The sequence below is a fragment of the Sander lucioperca genome, chromosome 11 (assembly GCF_008315115.2).
Source record: "Sander lucioperca isolate FBNREF2018 chromosome 11, SLUC_FBN_1.2, whole genome shotgun sequence".
Taxonomy (NCBI): domain Eukaryota; kingdom Metazoa; phylum Chordata; class Actinopteri; order Perciformes; family Percidae; genus Sander; species Sander lucioperca.
In genome coordinates this window covers 17150630-17175836 of record NC_050183.1, presented here as the reverse complement: position 1 = coordinate 17175836, position 25207 = coordinate 17150630, and the positions used below count along the sequence as shown (strand labels likewise).

The 25207-nt window shown below is 43.1% G+C and overlaps 1 protein-coding gene across 1 annotated transcript in view; it reads left to right on the top strand.

Annotated features, from left to right (window-relative positions):
• The window catches only part of gmds (GDP-mannose 4,6-dehydratase), a 186200-nt gene that overhangs the window by 42353 nt on the left and 118640 nt on the right, over positions 1–25207 (top strand). Inside the window, exons 5-6 of the mRNA XM_031282365.1 lie at positions 16866–17058; positions 18154–18258. Coding sequence (XP_031138225.1) covers positions 16866–17058; positions 18154–18258 — 298 coding nt within the window. The remainder of the gene's footprint in view (positions 1–16865; positions 17059–18153; positions 18259–25207) is intronic.

The window sequence follows — 25207 nt, the reverse complement described above, 5'->3', positions numbered from 1 at the left end:
CAACAACAGAAACGGCAGTTTAAGCACAGAAAACCATCATATTCTAAATAAAAAAATCATAGACAGCATAATATGATGACAAGAGATTTCCTGAATCAAACTTTCCGTTTGCCTCGCAGGAAGCACCCCTGAGGATATAATCACAATGAAAGAAATAAAAAAAAAAAAAAGAAATGTCCTTTTTGTTCCCTTTGTCACTTGTCACTTATTATCCCAAGGGCGGAACTAAAAAAAACCACAACATAATGGTACCTGATTGGACCAGAAGAATTACCTGTTTTCTCTTGGCTTAAAATCAGCAAATATTCAGCAGGAGAAAGTCGTCATCAAGCAGGGTGGTTACGGTGTTATGCGCAGTTTGTCTGTTCAGTTGACAGGCATTGGTCATACTCATTGTCCACGTATTGTGATGTTCGGAATCAGCCACAGCGTAGCCTTGTCAGACCAGTGTCAACCCATTGGCTATCTGGAGCCATTTTAATAGAGATAGATGGCAGGTATTAAATTCCCATCACGGCCCAGGCTCTGCAACACGTTCTCCCACTAAGCACGCCGTCATATCTTCTCCCAATAAGGACAGCCTAATGTGCCATCATCTCAAGATTGATGACTGGTATTAATGTGGATTACTGGCTGTGTGTATGTGTGTTTGTTTATAAGTGCCAGGTTAATTTTAGCCTCTGTGCAAGCTCTCCTGTAATATCCGTAAGCCTCTTGCACATTCCATTGACAACACCAACACACACACACTACACACTTTTGGTTTACTGTAGCAGGGTCACTAGTGATTATAATGGCCATTATCTGTGTATGTGCAGACCCTGTGTTAAGGTTGTGATTGATCAACTTCTTTTCCCTTAACTAAGCCGCATACTTTGTGTGGTGAAAGACGCGGAGGAAGGCGTAGAGATAAGAAAGTGCTAATGTCTCTAATCCGCTCCAGATGAAAGCTGTTGTTGTGACGGGGTTGGAAAAGGATGGGAAAGGTTGGCCACTCCTACACCTACATCACACCATATTTTCTAGCTCGGCCTCATCATGCTGTCAGACAAGCCATCACCATAGTAATATGAGAGAGCAACACACACACACACACACACACACACACACACACACACACACACACACACACACACACACACACACACACACGTTATTACAAATATGCACCCATCTGATTGTGGGACAAGGGTGATTTGCCAGTTTCGTTCGCCCAGCCCTCGTCTTTCTTAGCTTGTCTTTGTTTTAGCAGTGTGCCAGTGCAGGGTGGCTCTGCAGGTTTCTCACTATATTACGTTAACATATGAAAACAATGTTGCTGGAATAAAATGTTAATCCAATGGTGTTTTTCCATTGTCACTTTTGGCCTCACCGAGCCAAACCATGCTGCGCTGATTTGCGTTTCCATTACCAGTTTAAACGCACCAAGTTGCACCCTGGATGGACAATCTCTGGAGTCGGGCCAAGGTGCGGCTAACCCGCCTCTAAGTATGTTGCGGTGACGTCTCGCTGACCGCGGCCCAACCCCTTCTCACAGTCAAACATGCGTGTTGCGAGAATTAACTCATGTCTATACAGAAGTGCAGAGTTCAGCTCTCTGTACTTTTGAAACCTTTTTTGGGGCATTTGTAGGCCTTTATTTTCACAGGACAGATGAAGACATGAAAGGGGAGAGAGGGGGAATGACATGCAGCAAAGGGTCTTTTTGAAACGTTTTAGCTGAATCTCTGTGGTTTGGGGTCATGTTGGCTTTCAGCTGTATAGGAGTCGTGTTCAGTTACTGCTGATGAAAACCTAACATTTCCTCATTTTGCTGCTTCATAATACAAGCTCTTAAATAACAAAATAATGGGGGACTTGAAGAATTTATAGGAAATTAATAAGGAATTAATTAGGAAATGTGTTTATCCACCGTTTTAAAGCCGCTCCTTTGACCACTAGTCACAGCCATTGATCAGCCAGCTATTTGTGAACATCGACTCTAGTCAAGCACATTACAGGTAAACACACACCTTCAAGTGGGCAGCCCTGTTGTAATGGAGATGCAAACCCCTGCCGTGCTTGGCTGACACACCGAATCAAACCAAGCCACCACATGTGTATGGAAAAGGGGCTTAATAGTTTACATCCATTGCAGTTGTTGGTTACTTTATCCAGGATTTGCTTGCATCTTGTCAGAAATGTGATGGCTCCCAATGACCATAGTTTTGAATCTAGGTTGGCTCATGTAAAAAATATTAGACACTACGTTGTAGTGAAGGAAAGTTTTTCCTTGTAGTTCAAATTGAATGAAAAACTTATTTAGACTTCAAGAATCTACCACTCTGGAGAACAACTTTTTTAGACTTACAGAGACACATTGGCATTAGTTTCACTTTTACCTAAACTATTAATTAAAGTATTAGTATTAAAACCAAGGATACAATGATGTGTAATGATCATTCCTTTCATTCCGTTGTACTGGTGTCACAGCAATACTTTCATTGTCTTTGTCAGTCAAATCTGCATGTATAAAAAGCTGTGTGGAAGATGTAATAAAAGAATCCCTATGGAAGACTGTTTGATGTGGTTTAAAGTTTCAGAAAAAGGTAGTAAGTTGACGTTGAGTTGCGATTTTAGCTTGTCAAAATAAAATAAAAAGTTAGTAGAGTTCTGGTATACGTGGCAAGAAATCATCTTTTTCCAGGAGAAATTGATTTGGTGATCTTTAATCCCCTAACCTGACTATAGAAATCGGGTGTCTTGTCTACTTCGGTGACTGTAAACACACTAATTGTTTCCAACCTTCCTCTGGGCAGTATCCTGCTCCGCCATGCCATGGTGCTCTTTTTCAGATCACTCCTGTTTCAGATCACTCCTTTTTTTTTTAGAGGCTTGCAACCAGGACAGCACACGCCTCGTAAACCTCACTGAAGACACTTTCAGTGACTCTGCAAGACAGACGACAAGGTATTTATAACAGAACAGGCACCATGTAACTTCCCTGGCCATAACCTGGATCCTGCTCGTTCCCCTTTCTCTACAACACACACACACACACACACACACACACGCAGCTGTTGTGCTGTTCCTGTCCAGGGGGTCCTGGGTGGGCTGGGATAGCCTGACTGGGGTTTTGAGGTGGGGCAGCAGTGCAGAGAGAGAGAGAGGGGAGGCTGTGTAAATCAGGCATAATGTTGGATCAGAATCTGGGCTGCGTTTTGGTAACATGGCTCTGTGACAGCTACCAGGGCAACCAGAGTGTGTGTTGGTATGCATTATTGTGGCTGACTGTGGTCTGTGTGTGTATTTATGAGAGTGTGTTCTTGTAGTGGTATATGCATGTGAGTCTATATATATATATATATGTATGTGTGTGTGTGTGTGTGTGTGTGTGTGTGTGTGTAACCAGAGAGAGGTAGCACCTGCAGGGGCGGTGGTCCCCAAACTTCACTTCTATTTAAAGATCATGCAAGCAATGCCAGGGCAGTGTGTGTGTGTGTGTGTGTGTGTGTGGCTTATTCTCCTCACAAGGACAGCATTCATCAAATGAGTGGTGCAGGGTGGGTTGGAGTGGGGGGGGTGCTGCCATATTTAAGTGAAGTCTGTGGGGGTGTGTGAGAGGGGAAGAGAGGATTAAGAGGGATGGGGAAGAAGGGGAATGGGGTGGAGAAGAATGTGCCAATTTGTCAAGTTTTACCTCCCACCACCCCCACTTTGTCTAATCAGAGGCGATGCTGGGTGCTGATTACAGCCAAATGGAGCAGGGGCAGCAGCTGAAGTTGGGGGGGGGGTTTAAGGTGTGTGAGGAAAGGTGGGGGGGGGGCGTAAAGGGGATCAGTTTGGTCCTGGCAGGGGGTCTCAGATGTGGGAGGTCCTTCCTCACCTTTCCTCTGAGCGCTCCCTTTGAAGGCATCTGGTCCTGGTCAGCTGATAAAGATAACAAATGTTATCTATTTGTTACCTATTTAGGATGCTGTTGTGTTTAGTTGTCTTCCAGTGTGTTGTGAAGAAAGTTGCAGTGTTTGGTCGACAGTGTGACAGAATTTTAAGTTGTAGTTTTAAAGTTTTTAGGGGATCATCAGGTCTCTCTCCTGTTATGAAATATATTTTAGAGCTTGGTCACAAATGAAAGCCAGAAAAGACATGACTTTAACCATATAAAGGGAAAAAAAGACTCAAAAATAGAAAAAAAAATTAAGCAATAGGTGCTTTCCGACCAGATAGTACTTGTACTTTTTAGAGGAAAAGTACACTTCTAAGCAGTTCTAAGAACTACTCTCCCCCAAAATCTTTTTTTCCGTTTGCATTCCCACTGGCCAAGTGGCCATAGAGACTGGTAGGAGGGGTAAGGGAGTGACGCAAGCACGGCAACGGTCTTTATAGCATCGTCACTAGACCTTAGCGCCACATACAACAACAACAAAGCAGCATGGAGGAGGCCGTCGGAATGTTCCTGTTGTGCCTTGCTGGGATCCTCACAACGGAGTTTGAACGGCGGCGTGTTGTGTGTGTGTGTGACGGCCAGTGAGCTGCAGGACACGCTTGTGGAGTTTACCTCCGAAAAGACAGTTAACCACAGGTTCCCGTTAATCTTATGATGGACATGTATTGTGATATTTAAACAAACGAACCGTCAACGGCGAAAAAAAGCCTCTTATTTACGAGAGCGGTCTGAGAGACCTCCAGCTTACAGCGGGGTCTCTGAGCATGACTGGCCGAGCGACGAGCTAGAGGCCGGGGCAGGAGCCTGCTGGCTGTCGCCTCATTTCATGGAGCTTCTCAACTCCGAAAACTTTGAAGCAAATTGTCAATTCGGCATAAATTTTCGCAAGACTGCCTATATTCGAAATCTAAACAGTTCATTTCTTGCCTAAAATGTTGTCAGAAGTGAATTTAATGATGAATAAGATGGTGAAAATTGTTAAAAATGTCCTGTTGTTGGTTGTTGCTCTGTCTGCAAGTTCCAAGTTGGCAGTGGGCGTGACTTACAGTGAGGAAAATAAGTATTTGAACACCCTGCTATTTTGCAAGTTCTCCCACTTAGAAATCATGGAGGGGTCTGAAATTGTCATCGTAGGTGCATGTCCACTGTGAGAGACATAATCTAAAAAAAAAAAATCCAGAAATCACAATGTATGATTTTTTTTTAACTATTTATTTGCATGATACAGCTGCAAATAAGTATTTGAACACCTGAGAAAATGTTAATAATGTTAATATTTGGTACAGTAGCCTTTGTTTGCAATTACAGAGGTCAAACGTTTCCTGTAGTTTTTCACCAGGTTTGCACACACTGCAGGAGGGATTTTGGCCCACTCCTCCACACAGATCTTCTCTAGATCAGTCAGGTTTCTGGGCTGTCGCTGAGAAACACGGAGTTTGAGCTCCCTCCAAAGATTCTCTATTGGGTTTAGGTCTGGAGACTGGCTAGGCCACGCCAGAACCTTGATATGCTTCTTACAGAGCCACTCCTTGGTTATCCTGGCTGTGTGCTTCGGGTCATTGTCATGTTGGAAGACCCAGCCTCGACCCATCTTCAATGCTCTGAGGGAAGGAGGTTGTTCCCCAAAATCTTGCAATACATGGCCCTGGTCATCCTCTCCTTAATACAGTGCAGTCGCCCTGTCCCATGTGCAGAAAAACACCCCCAAAGCATGATGCTACCACCCCCATGCTTTACAGTAGGGATGGTGTTCTTGGGATGGTACTCATCATTCTTCTTCCTCCAAACACGGTTAGTGGAATTATGACCAAAAAGTTCTATTTTGGTCTCATCTGACCACATGACTTTCTCCCATGACTCCTCTGGATCATCCAAATGGTCATTGGCAAACTTAAGACGGGCCTTGACATGTGCCATGCATGATTTCAAACCATGACGTCTTAGTGTATTACCAACAGTAACCTTGGAAACGGTGGTCCCAGCTCTTTTCAGGTCATTGACCAGCTCCTCCCGTGTAGTTCTGGGCTGATTTCTCACCTTTCTTAGGATCATTGAGACCCCACGAGGTGAGATCTTGCATGGAGCCCCAGTCCGAGGGAGATTGACAGTCATGTTTAGCTTCTTCCATTTTCTAATGATTGCTCCAACAGTGGACCTTTTTTCACCAAGCTGCTTGGCAATTTCCCCGTAGCCCTTTCCAGCCTTGTGGAGGTGTACAATTTTGTCTCTAGTGTCTTTGGACAGCTCTTTGGTCTTGGCCATGTTAGTAGTTGGATTCTTACTGATTGTATGGGGTGGACAGGTGTCTTTATGCAGCTAACGACCTCAAACAGGTGCATCTAATTTAGGATAATAAATGAAGTGGAGGTGGACATTTTAAAGGCAGACTAACAGGTCTTTGAAGGTCAGAATTCTAGCTGATAGACAGGTGTTCAAATACTTATTTGCAGCTGTATCATACAAATAAATAGTTAAAAAATCATATATTGTGATTTCTGGATTTTTTTTTTTAGATTATGTCTCTCACAGTGGACATGCACCTACGATGACAATTTCAGACCCCTCCATGATTTCAAAGTGGGAGAACTTGCAAAATAGCAGGGTGTTCAAATACTTATTTTCCTCACTGTATAAGTTCGACCAATCAAGTACACCTAGGAAAAGGGAAAAGACCTTGCTCTGAAGTAGGGGCTAAAAAAGTACGCTACTGCGGCCAGAGGAACTTAAAAATCCCCGAATTCTTTCTGTCGAAACACGACGAAAAAAGTATTCTAGGAACGTTTAGTTCTAAGAACTGCAAAAATCCCTCCGGTCGGAAAGCCCCTAATGACACACTGCTTAGATTATAAGAGCCTTTGTATTGAGATAATAAATTCATGGCAGATGGTTATGTGTTTATCAGTGTAAATGTGCAGTATTCACGTAATTAATTCCTTAAACCACAAACTAATAAAAACGAAATACCATCTCAAAATTCACAAACTGTGTTCTATAATTTAATTTTGTAATTCAGCGGCAAAAAAACAAACAAACAAAAAATGTGTTTACTCTCCAGAGTGGATGAACTTGAAAACGCATGTCTCTCTAGTTTTGACAGCAATTACAAAGCTTTACTTAAACAACAATTATGATGGATCACAGAATACTAGTTTGTGTGTTTTTTGTTCATGCTGGAAGATGATAAGGTGAGTTTCTTTCAAATACTGATTTAGGTAGTCTAGGGTCTCAGTGCAGTGGCCCAGGGATTACTCTTCACCTTGCTTAACAGGTAGCATTAATGACCCATGATCACATCTAGCATTATCACCATTTTATACTCGTGTAGTCGACTGACAACAGATGTAGTTGTTTTTCTATTTTACTTTAGCCTTTATTTAACCAGGTTAGCTGTAGCTGGTTGTAGTGTGACATGGCTTTATACCCCCAAAATCCACTGTTGAAATTCCTGAAGAGTGTCACTGATGACAAAGCTGTTCCTACCTGTGTATTCATGTGTGTTAATGTGTGCACGTGTGAATGCTCCAAATAGCCCCCGGGGCATGACAGCAGCCCGCTGCAGTAAGACCTGTTGCCATGTTTACACCCGTGTTTATATTTGCGAGGTCGGAGTGATTGATTGGTGGTAAATGTCTGAAGGGTAGATCACGCGATTGCGGGAAGGAGGGAATGAAGCGGTTCTTCTCTTCTTGATTGACTTTTCCAGGGAGTTCCCATTCCAGGCGCTCGTATCCAACGCTTAAGGAATGGGTACGACTGCACCTCTGCTCCCCTAAAAAACACGTTTTACACTCTTAACTGATCCGATTTCTTCCTCTCTGGCTCTTAAAATACTGGAAGATATTTCAGCAATTACGACTCTGACATTCAGCACTTCTCATTTTAATGAAGACCTTTCTGCCACCAGCAATTCATTTCCATTTAAATATTCTATTGCTAGTACCAACCACTTTTTTCACCATTCTGTAGCAGTTTACCTGACCATCAGATCTGTGACCAAGCAAATGTTGACAGGTATTTTTTGTCTACTCTCCAAATATCCCTTTTGTAGCATTATCTGTAGGTAGTCTTTGTTGTTGTGTTATACTGGGGACATAATTTCTTCCTGGCATAAGGGACACTAGCTAGTTGCTAACTTTGTTCGCCTGCGGTTTGGTGCTGTGAGTTTTTAGAGCTTTTACAGCTGCCTGCTATGGCCGTTTTTTTTCTGCCTTGAAAACTAACAAAATCATTTTGTCAGAGTATTACTTTAATAAAGTTGAAGCTTGTTGTAACATCATTTATTTGTAAGGATGAGTGCCTGGCAGTGGTACTGGAAAAACTATCAAAATGAAATTATGGAGTTTTGGACTAAAAATTGCATTGGCTCAGGCACCCCTCAAATTCCCTCCATTTTGGTGCCCTGAGAGACTGGCCACCACCTGTTCACATTAACGGCATCAAGAGAAAACGATGCAGAGAAAAAGAGGAGTAAAAGAGGTAGAGCGGAGTGCCGGGAGGCAGACAGGGACTTTCCAGACTCAACTGCATAAATCCTGAGTTTGACAGCCAATCTCCAACTCTCAGTTTACCTGCCCTGACATACGCTGCCGCAGCACGTATTTCTCCACACGTGGACTACTCCCACTCCCACGTCTCCCATCTGTCTTTCGGATCCACCTGATCTGTTTGACTTGTATTTGTTGATTGCCATAGCTGCAGCAGCCTCCACACTAACCGAGCAGAAGACGCCTGTAATTAGACACAAAAACGCAGAGATCGAGATATGATCGCAATGATGAGTGAACATCAGTGGGGGAGGGATTAGTGGGTGGCTGGATGCATGTCATGCCATGTACAAATCCCTGATTTGAAAAATGAACCTTAAATTTGCCTTCAAGTTTAAGGTATTTTGTTTATTTCTATAATCCTATTTTTTAAGCTCTCTTCAAGTAGATCAACATTTCAGTGTTCAGCCTCACATTCTGTCACTTTCTCTGCACTTTAGCTCAGCATACAGTGAATAGACACAATAAAAGAAACACCTGAGTAAATGAGGGAGAAAATCTGTTTTCAAAGCATGCTGGAGCATTTCGTTCTCTGTATGAAAGGCAGCTGCCAAGAAACACATCAGTGATAATTTGCATCCCATAGTGAAGTTAAGCTTAAATGGGACTAAACCTGTCATCTCACAAGATGAAGACACTCTTGTCACTTTCAACAAGTCTTTCAGGCCTTTGTATTCAAAGACGTGCATCTTTTTTTGTTATCGCAGCTTCCTAAGCTTCCTTCCAACTAATGTCCTTCATTTAACCCAAACTATAAAACTACTCATGTAAACCATGAGAACCTGTTGTGCTATTCTGGGAGCTCATGTTAAAGAGACGCTCCATCAATAAACTCAATGTTTGGATTTCCTTTAGGTGCACTCTGTAATTAAAGCTCTTTAGAGGCTTGCATTGTTTCCGCTTGTCACTGTGTCTATATTTAAACATCAGCCTTCAAATGTCACCTGTTGAACACAAGGATGTTACTGACGAGGGAAATCTTGGAAAGATGTGGTTATGTACTGTATGTGTTGGTATGTCGGTGGGCGGGGGGGGGATATTGTTATTGAAATCCAGTTTAAGAACACCTTGTTCCCAGTGTGAAAACACTCAAAGAGCCATCACACCTTCCAGGTGGATGATGCAATGTCATACATCCACGCCTCTGTCTCGCTCTACCTGTCACTCACTATGTCTCTGGTATTCTCCTTTAAATTGTATTGTGTCCGCGTAAGGCAAATTGGCACACTGCAAGGAAAAATTATCACTTTGTTTTTCTAACAGGTGTGTGTGTGTGTGTGTGTGTGTGTTTGTTTATGCACAGACGAGCTTGAGTGACACAATTACAACAAGACAGAACTGGAGGTGGAGAGATTTCCCCTCAAGTTTCATCACAACACATGATGATGGAGATACAGCTCTGTTTGGAGAGTGGGCTGTTAGCGTGGGCATGCATACAGCAACAGTAGCTTAGGCTACAGCAGGTAGCTGGGGAAAACACGGAATAATTGTGGAGTAATTCCATATCATGTTGCGCTACACCCATACAGTCACTGACCTCTGAATTAGAAATCACATGTCCCATATTGTAGAAAGTGAGACTCCATGTCATTTCTTATTATAAAGCAGGTCGAGGTGATATATAAATACTGTGAAAGTATCAAAACGCTCAAACCACAGAGAAATGCACACTGCCCGTATTTAGAAACTGTGCCTTTAAACGAGCTGTCAGGACTTCTGTACAGTTGTGATGTCACAACTATACTATATATCGATAGAAAGTCCCGCTACAGTGCCGTTAACGTCATTCCCCGGCTGCAATGACGGTGCAGACAGACACTATGAGAACATTTCTTGTTTTTCTTAACATTAAAACCTGTAAACACATTCTAGTAGAAACCCAAAATGCAAGTATGAACCTCAAAGTAAGCATATGTTCCTTTTTTAATGATTCGTACTGACTTTTTAACCATCATGTGGTTGACATAATAATCTATATTTTTGTAGACATTTGCCTTAATCTATTTTTGTAACATACAGTAGTAATAATTTAGACTTTCTTGGGTTGTACACTGTGAAAGCATCTTACATTTTTTCAGCAACACTAACAAAGTTATTTTGTCTTGTTAGCGCTGCAACAATTAATTGATTAATCAATTAGCTGATCAACTAAAAAGAAAAGGTATAAGCAATGATTTTGGTATTCGATTAATCTGTGAGAGGATTTGCTGCTTCTGTCTGTATGTTTGTCTTATATCATTGTCAGCTGAATATCTCTTGGTTTTTCACTGTTGGTCAGACAAAACAAGACATTTTAGGACGCTAACTTGGGCTCAGGGAAACCCTCTCAGATAAAGGTTTTGAAAATGACACCAGGATTTCCTTAAATGATTAGACACCATGTGTCTGATCTGATCTGATTGGCCATCCCAAAACTAGGATGTTGTCAGACATTTTTATGTGTTTTGATTGGCATAATAGAACAAACAGAACCAGTGTAGTTCCTGGTGCAGAGTGGTGTATGTGTTGCAGGTGATGCAAGACAAAGACAGGGTTTTTAGTTTTCATTGTGTAAACCCACAGTCTGTACTTGAACCTGGACTGAATAGTTGCACGAGTGGAGATCATAGTTTGCATTCTGTCTCCCACCAGCAGTCAATGTTGGTTTCTTTCAACCATGAAGATGATCTTTCCTGAACCTTAAACCTACATTGTGTAATTTTTTTGGGTTGATTCTTAGCAAAAACCCCTTTGTTCTTTCACGAATATATGCTCATTCATGTGTAATTACTTCCACCAACTAATCACAGTATTCTCGTAAGCATAGAATCTGCCATTCAGAATCATTCAGAATACATACGAGCGACTCGCTTGAATGACGGCAGCCATGTTGCGCCTCCATCTTTAAAATACGTTAGCCAAAGAGGGCCATACCTCCGCATTTCGCCCTCTTACACCTAGTGGCACCGTGACGAATGCAAGGGGGACATTACTCGTCAGGGAAGCGAAAAAGAGAATTAAAACGACAACGCGACAGGCAAAGCAACAAGACCAAAGTTAATATTGGAGTGGCTAGAACAGCTGCTTATAAACGATGGGGATACTAAGAGCTAATTTCGGGTCTGGCCACCGTAGGAGTTAAAACGCGCTCGGAATGGTAAGGGCTAGAAAGTAATATTCAGTTGGTTGTCATATACAATTTCACCGCTAGATGGGAGAAATTCTTACACAATGTAGCTTTAACTAAGTAGTCTTGGAAACTAAACAACCTAATTTATCGGTAGGAGATAAATCTGATCACCAACATCAATCTAAACTCCGTTTTATATATAGCCAGACTGATGCAACAGATACCATCTACTGTAGAAACACTGCACACCCCAGTAAATCAACAAATATGAGTGAATTGTTAAATAATAATCATGCAGCCTTAAATGTGCTGTCAAAGAATTAATTCTCCAGGCTTCTACTTTGTGTTACGTCTTTAGCACAGCTGCAGCTGTAGGCTATAATTTCCTATGGCTGTGAATTAGAACTAAAGGGTTTATTATTACACAAATTACAATCTTAAAACTGCTTTGCCCAAGCATTATTCACACCTTCTGATTACTGATGTGAAGAAAAACTCCATATTCTCCAAACACAGAGAGGAGCAGCGCTGCACTGAGGCTTCATGTTTGCAAGGGAAAGTGGGGTCTATGTCTTGGCTTCATGATGCAGATGAGTGACACTGTAGTGGAGTTGATGAAAGTGGAGTAATTGATCTGTCTGGCGGTGTGTGGGTTGCCAGGTCGGGTCTAAACCTCTCTCTCCTGGAGGGAATTCAGCCTGTTTGTCTTTGCCCTGTTAACACACGACTGCTCTAATTTCAGTTGGCCTGTAATGTGATGAGTAAAGGTGTAATTGACTGTGGTTTTTCCCCAACAAACCCCCACCCATGCTCATGCACACACACTCGCTCACTCTCTTTTTTTTCTTACGAGAAAGTAATGCTCACAGAGGAGTCTTTCTCCTGTAATATCTCTGTAATCTGAGCTGTGATTAAAGCTTTAGTGCGTAACTTTTTGATATTAATGAACGAGTAGCATAAACGAAACTGAGAATAACCAAAAATACATTTGGACACAAATATATACCTGTAACATAAATACTAAAAAACAAAACAGCTGACATGCCCCCAGGTTAATGGCATATTAAGGATTATCATCAGATTAATCCCTGATATATCAGCGGATGTCAATTTGTGCCATGTACACATAACAATGGGTGCTAAACACATAATTGTGGCAAAAATGACAATTTTTCATCATCTATTGCCAAACAAACAGAAAGTAATCATTTTATAATGATATCCAACAAAGAAAAACAAGCTAATGCTGTATTAATATAAAGATAATGATAATACTATGAAGCTCTCACCAGAATGTGTTCTTTACTCAATTAATCAATCAATCTATTTTTTGGACAAACCATAATCTTACATGTGTTGAATATCAGTGCATCTCCTCGTTTCAAATCACTTTAGAAATTTTGCTTCTATGCTCCTGAGTGATTGACTTGGTTTTTTTTTTTCTTTCTGAAAGCACAATAAAGCTCTTCATTCTTCCACCGCTGTGTATATATAGAGTTTAATGCCTTCATATTATCCTGTATGGAAGGCCATGCAGGTATGCAGAGGGAGGCCACGGCTGAATACATGTAGCTTATATTTATACATCTGTCAAGACGCACACCAACACTCTACTGTATGTGACACGCACACATTCACACACGCACACATTCACACACACGCGCACACACACACATTTACACATGCACAGAGGCACATTCCCCAGTTTTAAGCATGCATTTCAACAGGTCCTGTGTGAGCAGGAAAGAAATGAAACCACTAAATGCAGCACGTATATCCTGTACATTTAGAACCTTTTAAACAGATCGCTTTTTTTCTCCGTGTCGGCGGCAGACCCCCAATGCTGACAGAGCCTGGCTGACTTCCCAGAACAGAACAATATCTGCTAGGTCGACCGAGGGGCCCAGCAGTCCACACACACACACACACACACACACACACACACACACACACACACACACACACACACACACACACACAGAGCGTTGTACACAAACGTCTGGCCTTTAAACCGTCAGCGCTCAGGCCCTGCCTTACATAATGACAGAGAATGGAGGCATTAAGGCAATTTGTTTGATTTAAGTTGTCAAGGCGTCCTGGACCCTGCCCCTCTCAGCTGGTTTTGATACCCGGAGTGTGTGTGTGTGTGTGTTTGTGTGTGTGTGTGTGTGTGTGTCGCAAGCCTTTTTTTGGTGTTGGAATAACAAGAGAAGTGGAGGGACTCCCACATAGACAGCAGGACAGAGAGGGGGTGTCGGTGAAGAAGGTGCTGTAGTAGCATAAAATAAGGTTTATGAGGTCCAGGGAGAGTGAGCAGTGACAAAGAAGGAGGAGAAATGTGTAAGAGAGAAGACACACCAGCCCGATAATCGGGCGTCGGGCCGTCTGGCCTGGTCCGTGACTCGAGTCTGTTCGGTGTGTCCCGTGCCGTCGGCCGTCCGAGGAGCCGTCGGCATTCATTTGGGCCGACCCGACATGTTCAGTCGGGGACAGGGCAGTCGGGACTCACCCGGAAATGGCGAGCGGATGAGCCGCTCAAAATCTGACGAAAATCTTTTAAACTGACCTTTGTCAATCTGAAATGAAGACAGATTCAGCAACTGCATGGCCTATTTCTCTCTTAAAATGTTTTCAGAAACATGTTTCGGTGAACTATTTTAGTACAATATGAGATTGTATTCTGAACAAGCCGCCATGACAGTCTGGCTGTGAATTTCCGGAGAAAAAAGAACCACGTGACGCGTTCGTCCAATCAGCTGCCGGTTTTCATTTTCTGGGAAATAATCAGATTGTTAATGGAAACAATACAGAGCAGCGCCGCCTGCTGGTATGGAGACGTATTACGTTTCGCGCACGCGCTGAGCGTACGCTCAAGTCGGCGTCGCCTCAGTGTGTTCTGAGGCATTTTTTGGACCTCGGGACCTGACTGATCAGTCCGACTGGCTTTTCTGCCGACGGTTGGCCCGTCTGGTTGGTGTGTCAGGGCCCTAAGGATGGAAGAGGTTGAGGTAGAGCTGAAGGTGGACCTGAGAGAGCTGGAATTACATTTGTCAATTGTTGGAAAGGGAATCTGTTTTGTATGTGTGTGTGTGTGTGTGTGTGTGTGATAAAATATAAAAAAAAAACATTTTTTTAAACCCTTATCTTTTATTCAACAAAGAAGCCAAGCTTTTCAAATGTTGTCTAAACGTGTCTGATAATTATGCTTAAAGGTCCAATATGTAATATATTTACTGTAATTAATCCAAAAATGACCCCAATGCGTCATCATATATTAAGAAAACATGCTAAGTTGAAATACTATCTTTTCTGACAACAATGCTAATGCCAGTATTTTCTCCTTTTGAAATTTCCGTTCCGTGACGGAATTTCTGTTTGTGTTTTGGCCTGTGTGTTATCAACTGCCCAGTTTGACAGCCAGGCCGAGTTGCCAGATATACCTGTAGAAACGTAAACCCAGCGCGCTACAGCTGTAACGTTAGTACAGCCATGAAAGCAGCAAACAAACGAACAGGATCAACGGAGAGTCTACCCGACCTAAAAAAAAAAACAAAAAAAAAAAAACAGCATGTTGCGCATCAAACAACATCTCCACAGTAAATAATAGTATACCTTTTGTACATCCATTCAACTGGTCAACTTTAAGTACACTATTCAGTTTGTTGTGATTTCGGAGTGGACTTTATTACACAGGTATTGCCATTACTGCGTGCACCTCTTGTGTCATGTAGAAAACGTCATGTAAATGTACAGTATATTTTGGTGTATAAAGTGTCCCCTCACTTTCTCTTGTAAATGATGTAAATGAAAATGTCAGAATGCAAAGTAAAAGGGTGAGTGGAGCGTCACAGGTAATTACACCGAGCTATGGAGTGTAATTGAACCTGATCAAACCTGCTCACTGTGTGTGTGTGTGTGTGTGTGTGTGTGTGTGTGTGTGTTTGTGTCAGTGCATGTGTGTGTATGGACTTTGAGTGGAATAGAGGCCCAGTGTTCTTCGGCCCCAGCTTTAAATAAGGGGTCTTTATCTGGCTGTGTGTACAGCGCCGGTGTGGAAGCACTAAAGGGCCAAAGGGTTTCCTCCGTACAGACGGGGCTCATGCCGTTCGCTCCAGGTGTGATGACTACTAACCAGCACGGCTTTTAACCGTCACGCCTGATTTGGAGCCTGAGGCCAACCTGGCACTCAAACAAGCACACACAGTCCAAGTGTACAGTGTCGCACAGTCGTGTACGGCACATCCATTTCTAATTTAAACTTAATTTCCCCCCAAGTGTTCATTAAGTTCCCTCCCATCTTAGCCCTCAGCAGTGGAAACAGGCATTCTGGGAGTTGGAGTATTTAGTTTGAGGTATGAGCTTTCTGATCGGCTCTGATGGACTCCAGAAACAACACGTTCTCCAATTACGTTCTGCATCATTGTCGCTCCCGTCTTCTTTTATGGCAGACTTTGTGTGTATTGTGCAGTGACCTTGTGACATCTGTCAAGTTACTTACTTTGCATCATTTTGTTTTCAGGCAATAGCCTTCATTATTTACCTGTTGGTGATTTTAAAAGGGTATCTCTTAAAAGAATTTCAAAACTTGAGACCTTACAGGCAAAACAGTCACAATACTGGACCCTGATTGTCTGACATGACAATACCAGCTCCTCTTAATTTAAATATGGCTGACCTGATAATTGACAGCTTTCAATTGCAAATGCAGCAAGACTGATTTTAAAGGATTTTAGCAAACTTTTAGTGAATGGAAGCACAATTGTGATGTGTTGGATATAATTTCTGTGGAACTAGGCATAGTGGTTTTGAAAATTTGTTAGCGATACATTTTGCCATTAAAATACATCAAAACAAATTGTAACATAGTCCAAAGCAGAGCTGTTTCTAAATGTTTTGGAGCAAGTCAGTCAGTTGAAATCACATCTTCAAAAGCAATATTCTCTATCTCTGAATGCTGATCAATAAAATAACACAGCATTTAACTAGACCAGGTACATTCTGTGTACAGGCCTAATAAGTAAATATGCAAACTGTGTGGCAGTGCAAGGCCTGACTGTGGCAGTATTTATTATTTCTTGTTCTGTGATTTCACCAGGTCAAGGCTTGAATGTTTTTTGCTTAAGTTGAGTCAAAGTCAAGCCTTAAGTCCTTATTTTTAAGACCGTCCAAATCGATGTTTCCATTTTCTATAGTCTGCATGAAATAGTATGAATCCTTTACAGAATGTTTAATAATAAGTAGAGGTAATCTTCCTATCAAGATCACTTCATCTCTTTTTCTTTCTCAGATCTCCTTCGATTTGGCCGAGTACACCGCTAACGTGGACGGCGTAGGTACGCTTCGTCTCTTGGACGCCATAAAGACATGCGGTCTGACCAACAGCGTAAAATTCTACCAGGCGTCCACCAGTGAGCTGTACGGCAAAGTTCAGGAGATCCCTCAGAAGGAAACCACGCCCTTCTACCCTCGCTCACCTTACGGTAATACTCGCTCACCCATACATAACGCACTGTAGATCCATGTGGAAACACATACACTGATTAACATTTTCTACCTTGCACTATTCGTCAAACTGTTGCGTATGGCCATGTAAGGGCATACAAACACAGTTTGCTTGATACCTCTGCAGCACTTTTTCGTGTGTGTGTGGGTGTGGGTGTGTGAGTGAATAGAGGGGTGCTTCAGTGCTCAGGCAGAGTTTGAGCTCTCCACACACCCCGAGGCCAAAACGTCTGACTGAAGACTAGAGTGGCTCTCACTTTAACAAAGACACCTTTATATCCACAGCACTCACTTTCAACACACTTACACACACAGGCAGGCTATACACGTGTGCGAGCGATCAGGTTTCATGTTCTCTGTTGTCCAAATGCTCTCCTCACTGACACTTTCCCCATCTGTCAGCACTCAATCTGAGGCTGCATGGGAGGCGCATACCATTACGAGGAGGGCTGCTCCTCTATTAATTAGACTTTGGAAAGGGGAGGCAAGGGTTGCCATGGCGACCTCCCTTCACCTCAAACGTACATCCTGACCTACGGCTTAATCAACGGGCGCCTCCCTTTGCATGCTCTGGTATTCCCCTCATCACAGGAGAAGGGAGGAGGAAGATGGTGAGAGGTAAAGAGGGAGAAGTTTTTGTACAAGCCTGCTTTCGGTCAATCAGCAGGAGTCTGTGGTTCACGTTCCCGACGTTGAAATGTGATCTGCGGTACCGCTGTGTTCAACCATGACGTGTAGTGTACTATAGTTACAACACAGAATCCTTTTCTCTTTTAGGGTCTTTCTGCAGCTTCGGGAAGAGAGGATCAGTGTTTCTCTCTCTGCTTACATGGTCACTCTGTAAGATTAAACTGTGCTAATAGCTGCATGAAAGTTTAATTTGTTGATTGAGTGAATAAAAGCATCCTATGAGTGTGGAAAAAGTCTGCTTGTGCACTGCTGTAGTCCACAGAGGAACGATTGCGGAGACTGTTGGATTTTGTGTGAAGTGATGCCTCTTCACGTTTCTGGTACTAATATGCTCCTGTCACCCTGTTCCCTCTGTTTCTGTCTTTCTCCGCCTCTCTCCTCAGGTGCCGCGAAGCTCTATGCCTACTGGATCGTGGTGAACTTTCGAGAGGCCTACAACATGTTCTCTGTCAACGGGATCCTCTTTAACCACGAGAGCCCGAGGAGAGGTGAGCTCGCAGCACGGCACACATCCTGCTGTTCTATAACACAAACGTGTTATTTTTCTGTCCTGACGTAAAAAGAAATTGAGGTCTTTGTGGCACCTGGTAGTAACAGAGTAGAAGAACATCATAGAGGACAGTTTTTTTGTAAAGTTAAAATTACATTGTGAAAAAATGACATTATTAGCAACAGGCTGAACCCACAATAAAGCAGTAAAACAGAAGGTAAACCATTGTTGGATTGTGTAAAAGTATTCAATTACATGCTCTATATAAAGTCACATTCATTCACGGGTGGAGCCAGGTTTCTCATAAACACTCGACACACTCTTACACACATTCTGACACATAGTGAGTGGGTTGTGGTCACATTTTTAATATGTGCTCTGAGCCCAGAGGGTCGCAGGCGCTGGTTTAACCCGATTTACACGCCACCGCGACCCAAAATGAATACCACATGACTGCAGCCCCAGTGCTGCGCCCAGGTCAGCCGCTCAGGTGTTTATGATTTATCCCCTAATGAAGGCCTTGGCTACGACCCCAGCAGAGGTCAGGGGTCAGCCAATAAACCCTAATGGGTTACCACAGATAGATAGGTGTGGGAACCGGTGCAGTTTACAGCCAGCTCAGCAAAGATGAGGCGGTCGCCATCGAGGTCACGTAATGTAGAATTAGTTGACAGAGTCGACCTAGGAATGATGCGTAACGCGTACAAGCCGGAAGAAAGAACGTGCTGGATGACAGGAGGATTGATGGAGATAACCAAGTAGTGCTTAAACAGAAAATGAGTCTTAGACAGCTATAGTAATTGGTTGATTGGTCGGGTCGTTTATCAAAAACCTTCACACATTCTCTGGTTCCAGCTGCTTAAATTTGAAGATTTGCTGCCTTTTGTGAATTAAATATCTTTGGGGTTCTTGACAGTTGTTCAGACAAAAAAAAAAAAGACGTCACCTCGAGCTTTAGAAACTTTTCACTGTTTTCTGATGTTGTATAGACTTTACGGTAAATCAGTATCAAAATAATATAAATCAGCTAGTTAGCAATCATGAAAATAATCATTAGTTGCAGCTCTAGTGATAAACAAACATGCTGATTGAGTGGCCCTGTGAAACTGTGAAATCAGAGATGCTTGTGTCCTTTTCATTACACACACAATAAGCTTATAAGGGCAAAGCTCTCTGCTCGCTAGATAATGCGTCATTAGCCTTTTGATCCCTGGTCGGCTCTTTCTCAACTTTCTCTCTGACTTCGCTTCCATCTTTCCATTCTTTCTACACACACTCCTTTCCTCTTTCTTCCTCTCTCTTGCCTCGTTCCATGTCTTCATCCTCCTTTTTCCACAGTCAGCATTTCTGCAGCAGGCCATTGGGTTTGCTCCTGCCACTTCTATTCTCAGAGTTACGGCTGTTGTTGCTCATAAAGCAGGAACGCTGTGCTGTGATGTGGCCAGATGTCCCACTGCTGTATTGCACAACCCAGTGTGGCGCTTGTGTTGGCTGGATTGGCCAGTGTTTACCCGGGCCCCCGGGGCCCGTCGTGACCCTGCCGCTGCCGCACTGAGGGGGTGTTTGGCCGTGCACTCTGCACCCACAGGAGGGCTCTAGAGGGGAGGAGTTGATGCTTTGAGCTGCAAAACACCCCCATGGCACAGTTTGAGTTGGAATTATGTTTTAAAGTTATATGCTGCATTGGTGGATTGTTCAACAGGAAACTGAAATGGTGACTCCAGTGACGCCTCAAAAAAATAAATACATTTACCGTTGCTCATAGTGTTCTCAGTCATAAACTGAAAGTGTGTTAATGACAATTTTAGCTTGCATCATCTTTTGGGCAGTACAAAATATAACATCTCTGTATTGTAGTACATAGACATAAATGGATTAACATCAATTTAGTTTATAAAGACCTTCTAAATATTACATAATTGCATACAACATCATTGTACAGATTATATACTTTATAATGGGAGGGTACAGTGTGGTATTGGGACACAGTATAGATAATTCTAGGGGAAAAAATCAACTAAATCAAAGTTAATGAATAAATAAATAGAACTCAGCAGTTATGATGATGGTTAACCAGTTAAAGATGAAACTTGCACCAACAGAAACTAAAATTGTCTTAACGGTAAAACTACATCAATAACACTAAAATATATAACATTAAAATCAATAAATTCATACTACTGGTTGCTCTCTTTGATTACCAAGTGACTTGGTGAAATTGCTTAACAAAACACCAAAACAATGACATCAATTCAGTAGCTAGTGGAACATAATGCAGATCACTGGAACCAGAGGCATTTTCATTTCTCCTCGGCCACACCCTGAACATCTCCGTTCAGTATTTTTGTACCTACGTGCGTTAACGCACTTGTGGTAGAGAGAGATAAAGCGTTACTTATTATTACCTGCCCCTCCTGTGCTTTTACGCACCACTAGTACTCCTGGATAATTAGTCACTAATGCGGCAGGAAATCCATGATGTCAGTGTCACTGGCGCTGACATCACCACTCTCCCGCGCCCCCGTCCCACACACAGGAAAAGCTGTGATGTCATTGTCCCAGGCTGCCAGTGGCCGTGTGTGCCTCTGTTTGAGAAACAAATCAATGTTTGCCTTTATGAGAGAGTTTTTCTATTTAACAACAAACTCACTGAGTCTTGCTCCAAAGGCGACTGCCAAAGTGACCCACCAGTGACCAATCATGTCCATGGCGCAGTGTGGCGTGGTGTGATGGGTCATATAGCACGGTCTGGTGGCTGCTGGGAATGGCTGGAGAGGGAAAAGCGAAGCTTAACACCAGTTTCCCCTCAGACTTACAGTCCCTCTTTAGGATTCAACAAGGAGCTCTGTCTCTTAGAGAGCCCAGGATGACTTAATTCCAGCAGGAATGCACTTCTGGTTTCTCTTATAGTTTTCATAAACACCTGACCGTTCAACCAATAAACAGCCAATCTCCATTGTTCTGCAGCGAAAGGTCGGAATCGGACAGTCGGGGAGAAAAATATCCCGGTGGAAATCCAGCGTGAAGCAAAGCAAACAGAAGCCTGCATCTGCCGGCCGGTTCACACCGCGGCTAGCTCCTGTCTGGTTAGCTTAGTTGTTAGCCATAACAAATAGCCCTCTCCCTGACTCTGAAGAGGGGGATTAGCGTTAGCAGGGGTGCTAAATAGACTCCATATTGCTTTGACATATGAGACGCAGTGCAGTACTCCCCACTCTCTTGGCACGAATGATCAGCACTGAATCCTGTGCAAATAACCGGTTCATATATTTATTTGGTCGTCATATTCAACATACATACAGCACCTCAAAGTCCCCAAAAATCTCATTTTGACCGTAAAAGATAAAACCCAAGTTTAATTTATAGTTATTAGCAGTGTGTTGATCTAATGCTGTGCAGTAAATCAGCACAGTAATGTGTTTGTGTCCACTGTTGGTGCTACTGACCAGCTCCAGTTGTAGGCTAATCCTCTGGTTTATTTGGGGAAGTCCCATCCATCTCTCCACCCTGAGAGCTCTGTGGTTCACGCTTGGCAGTATAGAATAATATACTGTTATGTTAGGAGAGAAGACCAGTTAGCATTGGGGAAGTTAGAATAGCATTGCCAAATTCAATGCTGCCCCCTCAAATACTCACACATACAGCCGCTGAGCCGCTACATGCCTTGGATTCATCTTTCTGCTTTCGTTGAGGTTGAGCCCAAAAGGTCAGATCGCATGATAGATTTGTAAGGGGATATGTTTTCCATTTATTGGAGAGGTTATTTTCTAAGGAAATCTTCAAATAGGAATGACTCGGTCAGGGGGCGTCGAGGGGATTTGAAATGATCTCGTAAGAAGGAACTCTGCACTTTTAATTTTAGTCTTTCGTTTTGTCGGGAATGAGAAAAGGCTGTGTGAGAGCAGTCTAAATATTAGCTGAACTGTGGCCAGGTGAAGAGCGGCGTCTGACGCCCCAAAGCAGAGTTGACGACAGAGTTCTCTACTTTCCTCCACGCCTTCCACCACCTTGTGTCACGTGGCCAAAAAAGGTGCTTTCCTCCGCCTCAGCCTATTTTGGTTTTAGACCTGTCACGTGGTCGTTTAGGTATCAACCTTCACTCATCCCCATTGCCGCCCTCAAATCTGTGTTTGTTGTCCCAGGTCACCATGGTATCCAAGAATCTTGTTGACTGAGTGCGCACTTTGAGCAGCGCTAATTGTACAGCGAGTTGAGGGCTCCCTGTTGCCTCTCTCAACCTTTGCCAGTTCCTCTCAGAGGACAGTCGAACCCCAAAATGTTTCGCTGCCAGACACAATTGCATCTTTGTTTTCAATACTAGGGTGAAACACTTTGTCTCGATCGCTCTCGGTTCTGCAATGTGGAGGTGGTGCTGTCAGCGTTGGAGCTCAAGAAAAACATGCATGATCTACTCCCGTCTTTCTCCACACCCTCCCTTTCTTTCCCCACACCTTTGCACACCCTGTGCTGTCCATCCTTTTTCTTGCATCACACCCAGTGAAAAAAAGAAGTGACTTACTTTGTCTTCGCAATCCTCCCCACCCCCCAATTCCAACCCTCCTCACGTCACATTTCTTTCTCTCTGTAACTTCCCTGTCAGTTGAGTCAGCTCGGAACGAGAGCAGCAGTCTGTCAGGTGTGAATAGATGCTGTTTTGGCGGAGCTGAGCGCATGACCTCTTTTGGATGTAACGCAAATAGTATCCCTTCGTCAAGGCTCCCGAGATCAGTCAGAACGTGAATTGTGCAATAATGGTGATGGCAGACACTGACAAGTCTTTGGCCTGGGTGGAATTTAGCCAATCCCCGACCAGGGGAAGATTCCTCCTGCAGAATCACTCAGTGCTCCTGCAAGTCAGGTATTTTGTTCATAACTCAGTGCAGATAAACAAGATGGGTATGAAATGAGTACACATTGATTTTAATGTAAACATGGCTACAGGGTTGACCGAAATCCTGAAACATGTGGGGGTGGAGTTGCAAAGTAAGGGTTGCATTTTCCACTTCAAATCTACCACAAAGCCTTTCACTCCCCTAGGCCATTGGTAAAAGACAGAGAGTTATGAGATTTTCAGTTCTGGTTGAATTCCAATACAGGTGTGTAAACCCTGTGTCGAGGTAACCCAAGGGTTTCTATTGGCAATCAAAATTACGTCTTGGCTATTTTTTCTTTACCAGCTTCAGAACGTGGCAAGTTCAGACAAGCTCATGACAGAAATGACTCAACTGTCAAATATCTGGAAAATACTTGGAATGAGTCTTTTTAAACAAAAGTAAGCGGTCCACTGTCCTATTTTTAGAATGTGGCTCATTAAAGCAGTCTGGGTTACCAAATCATTCCACATTTTTATTAAGAAAGAAGGGAGAACTAAGTTACATCCTGCAAATCACCTCGGAGCAGATTTACGTGGTGATGAAAAACATATGCCAGGTCTAAAGTTGGAAAAGGAGACTTGGCTTAGGAAGGAAGTATATGTTGTACCTGTGCAAATGTAACATTAAAGATCAACGTGATAAATCTTTGACATGATTCAAACCTTGAATTTACTCCATTTTTCCAGAGCTGGTGTGCCATTCGGCTTCACCACGACCACATATTAAGTCTTCAAAATAAATGTTACAGAAGAGTGATTTGAATAAATTACACTGCGGTTGAATCTCAATTAGTAACTGCACATAAATACACTATGGATGAGTGTGAGTCAGACATCTTGAGGTCTGAGTGCGTACAGTAAGGGCTGGGCCGTCACACAGTTTGAATACAGACTTCATAAGTCACCGTTCTTTAGCAGCATGGTTCTAACAACAGAATCTGTTGAGTAACTAAGGTCAGTCAAGCCAAAATCCCCTCAAACCCACAGTCCCCTCCCTGACTCCCCCACACCAGAGCCCCCAGCTGACAGCTCCCGTCCCCATCCTGTCTGGGCCCACATGGCCTGGCTCTGGATAGGAGACATCTCCGCACATTTCTCCTCACCCTCCTCCTCCCCTTTTTTTCTCCCCATGCTTCAGCACAGCTGTGCCAACGAAGCCCGTGTCTTACGTTTTTCCTGTTACTTCTCTTGCCAAAAAATAAAAAGAAATGATGGGAAAAAAAGAGAAAAGAAACGGTTAGGTGAGAATGAAAGAGAGAGAAAGAGATTGAGTGTCCATTTCTGGCATGGGTTTTGCTGTCTGCTCAGTTTTCACGGCCCATGGTTTTATTAGACTTTCCGCCGGCCTGCGGGCAAGGTTAAACGGCCAACGCTGCCCCGTTTGGGCTTGAAACCTCCTGTTCGCCCCCTCCGGCTCCCCTCCACCCCCTCCTCCTGGCTGTCCTGCGGTGCCGCTGCCAGTAAAGGAAACACATTAACACCCGGGCCAGTAACAGAGCAGGCTTTGTCCGCAGCTAGGCATGCCGGTCCATTAGGCCCACGCTCTGGTCCACACCGCACCAATTAGAGCAGGCAGGGAGCAGAGCCATTCCAAACAGAGGTGTGAGCTTTACAAGGAGACTACAGGTGTGCTTGGGGGGGAAATAATGGACTTTATTACTGATTGGGTGTACTGTGCTACACTGTATCCCTCTGCCACCTTTTTAAGAGCCAATGCGGCTCTGCAGAGTTTTGACAACCTGTGTTTAACCTGCAAACCTGAGTTTCCCTTGGATGGAGGATCAAATCAAACATCTGCCTTCCAATTTACTGTAGTTACCAATCTGGGCTCTTGTTACATTGCCTCACCCCACTGGGTCCTAATATACAATATACTCTATAGAGCTACAACTAGTGAACGTTTAATTATTGTGTAACCTATTGATTCATCTTTTATCCAGAAATGTAAAAAAAAAAAACAATATTCACAACTGTCCATCACAAGTTTCCTGAACCCATGGTGACATAAAATGGAATGCTTGTATTATTAGTTTTTAATTTACGACATAAAATAGAGAAACAAATTAAAAACAAA